General features: G+C 62.8%; 1 protein-coding gene across 1 annotated transcript; it reads left to right on the top strand.

The window, feature by feature from the left end:
• Positions 1-941: 941 nt before the first annotated feature.
• Positions 942-2461, top strand: LOC139790570 (maestro heat-like repeat-containing protein family member 7). Its single transcript, XM_071732436.1, has 5 exons — positions 942-1053; positions 1315-1475; positions 1563-1700; positions 2005-2114; positions 2424-2461. The coding sequence occupies exons 1-5, from the start codon at positions 952-954 to the stop codon at positions 2459-2461; spliced, it is 549 nt and encodes a 182-aa protein (XP_071588537.1). The 5' UTR covers positions 942-951.
• Positions 2462-4512: the final 2051 nt, after the last annotated feature.

Here is a 4512-nt window from a genome sequence, read left to right on the forward strand (position 1 = left end):
TCCCCATAACCTTCTCTTGTTGCAGGAGCAGGACAAGGAGTGTCTGAAAGATCTGATAGCCACCTTTTGCCCCTCCAGCCTCAGGAGTCTGCAGGATGTCTTGCAGGTCTGGCATTTCCAGAGCAGGTCACAGTTTCCCCCGTGCAAACCCCCCAGGGAGGTTTCTCCCCCAAAGCCCTCTGCACCCTGAGGGGTACAGAGGCATAGAAAGGAGCAGAGGCTGCAGTGGGAAGGGGCTCTGGCCACCTCCTGGCCATGGCAGATTGGTGTGGGGATTCTTCCCTGAGGCTGGGAGGGAGAGCCAGGCTTTGCTGCTGTTCCCAGGAAGCTGTGGCAATCAGTCCCAGGGTAAGGAGCCTCAGGTCCAGACAAGCTCCAGTTCCCCTGACACCCCTTCCCACTGTCCTGGATACTCTGTGGGTATCTCTGGTCTCAGTCCTTGTGTTGGCACCTCCACTCCCTGGACTGAAAGGACAATGGGCAAAATCTTCCAGCTGCAGCCTGAGAGGGAGGGAGGGAGGGGAGAGAGCTGGCCCAAGCTCTGGGCTGCATCTTTGGGACTGGAGCACCAGGACCTGGCCAGGGAGCCTGGGCCTTGTGCTGCTGGGAGGGGCCCCTCCCTGTGTGTGGCATCTGAGGGGATGGTTGCAGCCCAGTGGCAGCAGCATCCTCCCCTCTGTTCCCTCCAGGCAGAAACACTCTTGAGGTGCATCCACAGAAAAGTGGAGGAGGTGTGCACAGAAGCAGGGCAGTTCGTCCTGAGATCGGTGCTCGGGCTGCTGAGCGAGTGCTGCCCCGAGGCAACAGTTAGGAGCCTGCTGAGGATCAGTCCCTCCTGTGACAAGTATGAGCCCCAAGAGCCCTGGGGACTTGCTCCGTAGCCCAGGCACAGCACAGTGGCCAAGGCAGCCCTGCTAACAGAGTGTTCTGGCTTGCAGCGCTGCGCTGGCCATGTGGGAGATGCTGCTGTCCCTGCCCAGCACTGCTGAGACAGTCCTTGACAGGCTGCTGGGTGTGATCCAGGGCTGGAGACCAAACTGTGCTATCCCATCTGTGAGTGAGCAGAGCAGGCCTTGCTCACCTTCAGGGCTGTTGATGGCTCCCCAGGTTTTAAAAGAGACACAGCCCCTCCTGCCTGCCCCCAACAGCCCCCTCCTCCAGCACTTGTGGACACAGCCCCTGGGGGCCAGCAGGGACCTGCCCTGCACCAACCCCCCTGTTCCAGCCCCCCAAGGCTGCCCCGTGAGCTCCCCAAGGACAAATATGCCCCAGCAGCTTCCTTGCACTGAGAGCTGTCCCTGTGTCTTTCTGCAGGCAAGCCAGGTCCTGTACAGGCTCAGCCAGCGGCCCCGCTGTCAGAGGATCCTGGAAGGGCTCTTCCCCAGGCTCCTCATGACCCTGCTCTACAAACTTTCCCTGGCTGCAGTGATCCTGGAGCAGAAGCAGCCTGGGGCTGATCAACCCGTCCCTTTGGGGTGCGCCATCCCCTTCCCCTGCCATTCCCCTGGGCCCTGGGCCAGGGCCCCTGCTCTGTGTGTAACTGGACCTTGCTCTGCACACAGGTTGGCAGTGGAGGGCATTAAAGTTCTGCTGCACGCTGCTGGCTGTGAAGGGCATGTCCAGAACATCCAGAAGCAGGGCGGCTGGGACATGATGCTGCGAGCAGAGACCCTGGAGAGAGGAGTCAGATTGCTGGCCAGGTGAGAGCCCTTTGTAGCCAGCAGTGCCTCGGCAGCCCCATCCCCGGGGGCAGAGAAGTCCCCAGGCACCCAGGCCCCGGGCTGCAGCCGCAGCGCTGGCCAGGGAGCGATCCGAGTGGCGAGGGGTGCTCCTTGCCTGGGGAGAGAGCAGGGCGCTGTCAGCAAGTGGTGTGGAGGCTGTGGCTGGGGGCAAAGGCGTGTCCTGGCCTGGGCTGTCCTGGCTGGGCTGGGCAGGGCAATCCCAGCAAGGCTTTGCCTGCCCTGCTCACTGCCAGCACTGCTTTTCTTGCCCTGCCCTGCCCAGAGAGATGAGGAAGAGCCCGGCTGAGCAGCAAGCCTTCCTGTTCCAGCATGTGAAGGAGATTCTTGCTCAGAGGAGGGAATGGCAGATGAACTATGCCATGACTTTCTATAGTGAGGTAAGCCTGGTGGGAAGCAGTGCCTCTGCCAGATGCTCCTGAAGCCGTCCCTCTGGCACAGGCGGCTGCCGCCGGGTGGGATGCCAGTCCCTGGAGCTGGGACAGAGGGCTCTGCTGCCAGTCAGTCCCTGGGCCCTCCATCCAGCCCTCCCTGCTGGGGCAGTGCTCAGCACCCCCACGTGTCCACAGGCAGGGCTGCCCCCCGGAGGGGCTGTGTCAGCCCCGAGCTGGCAGCGTAACCAGGAGCTGCAGAGTGCCAGGGTCCCGCAGCTCTGCCCGTCTCTCACCGCTGTTGTTCTTTCAGCTGCTGGGCTGCCAGGGCCTGGGAAAGGATTGGAGTGACCTGTGCCTCCTCCACGCCTACCTGAGGCATGGCAGTCAGACAATCCGTCTGCGGGCACTCGAGGGCTTGGTGGCACTGTCAGGAGATCCGCAGATGGTGAGCGAGGCGGAGTCAGGCGGAGCCGCCTTGGCAGCCTGGGGCTGGGGCAGGGGTAACGCGCTGGCTTGGGCCTGGCTGAGAGGAAGGAGGTGGCTGTCAGCAGAGAGAGGGGTGGCTGAGCAGGGGCCACAGAGCCTTTGCTGTCCTGCTCTCTCCTTCATCCCCATCGGCATGCGCAGCGCCTGCCGGGAAGCCGGGGGGGAGGCTGGTGCTCAGCACACGGGGCGTTTGTGCCAGGCTGCTCCTCCACTGCTCCACCCTCACAGAAATTCTCTGTTTCCTGCAGGCAAGAGAAATGCGGGGCAGATCTCTGCTGGACAGGATCCTGAGGTGCCTGAAGGATCCATCCACAGACATCAGGATGGAGGCCTTGCTCTTCTTCCAGACCATGATGGGTCAGCTGAAGAGGAAAGAGGCCAGCCCCATCGCTCTGCTGCTGGCACAGAAGCTCCCAGCCCTCTTTGGTGATGTAAGGCTGCTGTGGGACCTGATCCCGCAGAGGGGCAAGGGACAAGGACAGCTGCCCTCCAGCCCAGCCCCACGGGCAGCACTTGGGCAGGGCTGCTGCCCTCCTCACGGCCCTGGGCTCTGCTGGGAGGCCTCTGCTGGGCTCTGCACCCAGCATGGCTTCTCCTTGGCCTCGGCCTCTAGATAGGTGCCCCGAGCCCAGCAACCCCAGAGCACCTCCCCTCACGCTGACCACGTTAATGCTTTTGGTCACCGTGGCTGGGGAGAGGCTGTTGTGCAGTCACACTGTCTTCTTTCCTCCCAGGAGTCCAGCCAGGTGCAAGAGCTCTCCCTCAGCCTCTTCGGGGACACGATGAAGGCTGTGGTGGGCAGAGACAAGGCAGAGATGAAGGAGGCGATACGCGGGGTCGTGGTCTCGCTCTTCCTGCACATGAATGCTGAGAGCAGGAGTGTGGCTGAGGTAGAGAGTTGAAAGCTGAGCACCTGCTTTGCCCTTCCTTCCCTTTGCCCCAGCCCTGGCAGCAGCAGCTCAGCAGCTCTTGCCCATTTCTCTTGTGCTGGCTGTGAGAGTGCCATAAGTGAGGCGGTGGCTGCCCCGTGTCCCTGCCTCGGGCATTGAAGCCCGGGCGATCAGGCTCTGTCCCCAGCTGCCTCTTCCCAGAAGTAGCTGGGGACAGTTTGCAGCCTTGCTCAGAGGAGGGGGACGACAGATCTCCTGCTCTGAGCTGTGGTGCCAGCTCCCACCTGCTGCTGTTTTGCAGGCCTCTGGCAAAACCCTCCTCATCTGTGCCAAGTTCCTGGGCTGGAGGAAGCTCAAGAGGGTGATCAAGAAGGGGAAGAACTGGATGATTGGAGAGACTTTGGTGAGGACAAGCCCCAGGTGCCAGGGCCTGGGCTGGGCAGGGGATGGATGCTCCATGTGCCCAGGGTGTGGATGTGCAGCTGTTCCTGGCTGTCCCTGATCCAGAGCAGAATGCACAGCTTGGAGCTCAGTCCCCCTTCTTTCCCCTTTCCCCAAGGCACAGCCAGGGCTTCTTCTGCAGGCCCCTCTTCCCCCCAGCCCCTGGCTGCTGCAGGAGCCCCCAGCCCACCTGGGCCCTGGCAGCAGCATGGAGGGGTCACAGTGCCCCCAGACCCCCTCTGAGAGCCTGTGGCTCTGGCTGCACCTCAGCCCCCCGGGGCTCCTGGCTGGCAGAAAGGAATGGCCTGGGGGGGAAGGGGTGGGATGGGCAGAGGGACTGCTCTGGCAGATGGGGAATGGTCTGTGCCAGCCCCATGACGTGACCTCGGGCACTCTCCAGCTGAAGCAGGACAGGAGCAGGGTGGAAGACTACGTGTGCTTCAGCCTGCACTACCTGTGGGACTCTCAGGCTGGCGTGAGAATGGAGGCCATCAGGTTCATAGGTGAGCCACAGCCCCTGGGGACCCTCTTCTGGCAGCCCGGCCCCAGCCCCCGCCCCAGCCCGGCCTCCCGCTGCCCCCC

Source organism: Heliangelus exortis (genome assembly GCF_036169615.1).
Source record: "Heliangelus exortis chromosome W unlocalized genomic scaffold, bHelExo1.hap1 SUPER_W_unloc_2, whole genome shotgun sequence".
Classification (NCBI taxonomy): Eukaryota; Metazoa; Chordata; class Aves; order Apodiformes; family Trochilidae; genus Heliangelus; species Heliangelus exortis.

Excerpts from the sequence above, each read along its gene's own strand:
- LOC139790570 (XM_071732436.1), top strand. The coding sequence starts at position 952 with ATGTGGGAGATGCTGCTGTCCCTGCCCAGCACTGCTGAGACAGTCCTT. Across the intron at positions 1,476-1,562 it reads GATCAACCCGTCCCTTTGGG|GTTGGCAGTGGAGGGCATTA; the intron begins GTGCGCCATCCC and ends CTCTGCACACAG. Across the intron at positions 1,701-2,004 it reads GGAGTCAGATTGCTGGCCAG|AGAGATGAGGAAGAGCCCGG; the intron begins GTGAGAGCCCTT and ends TGCCCTGCCCAG.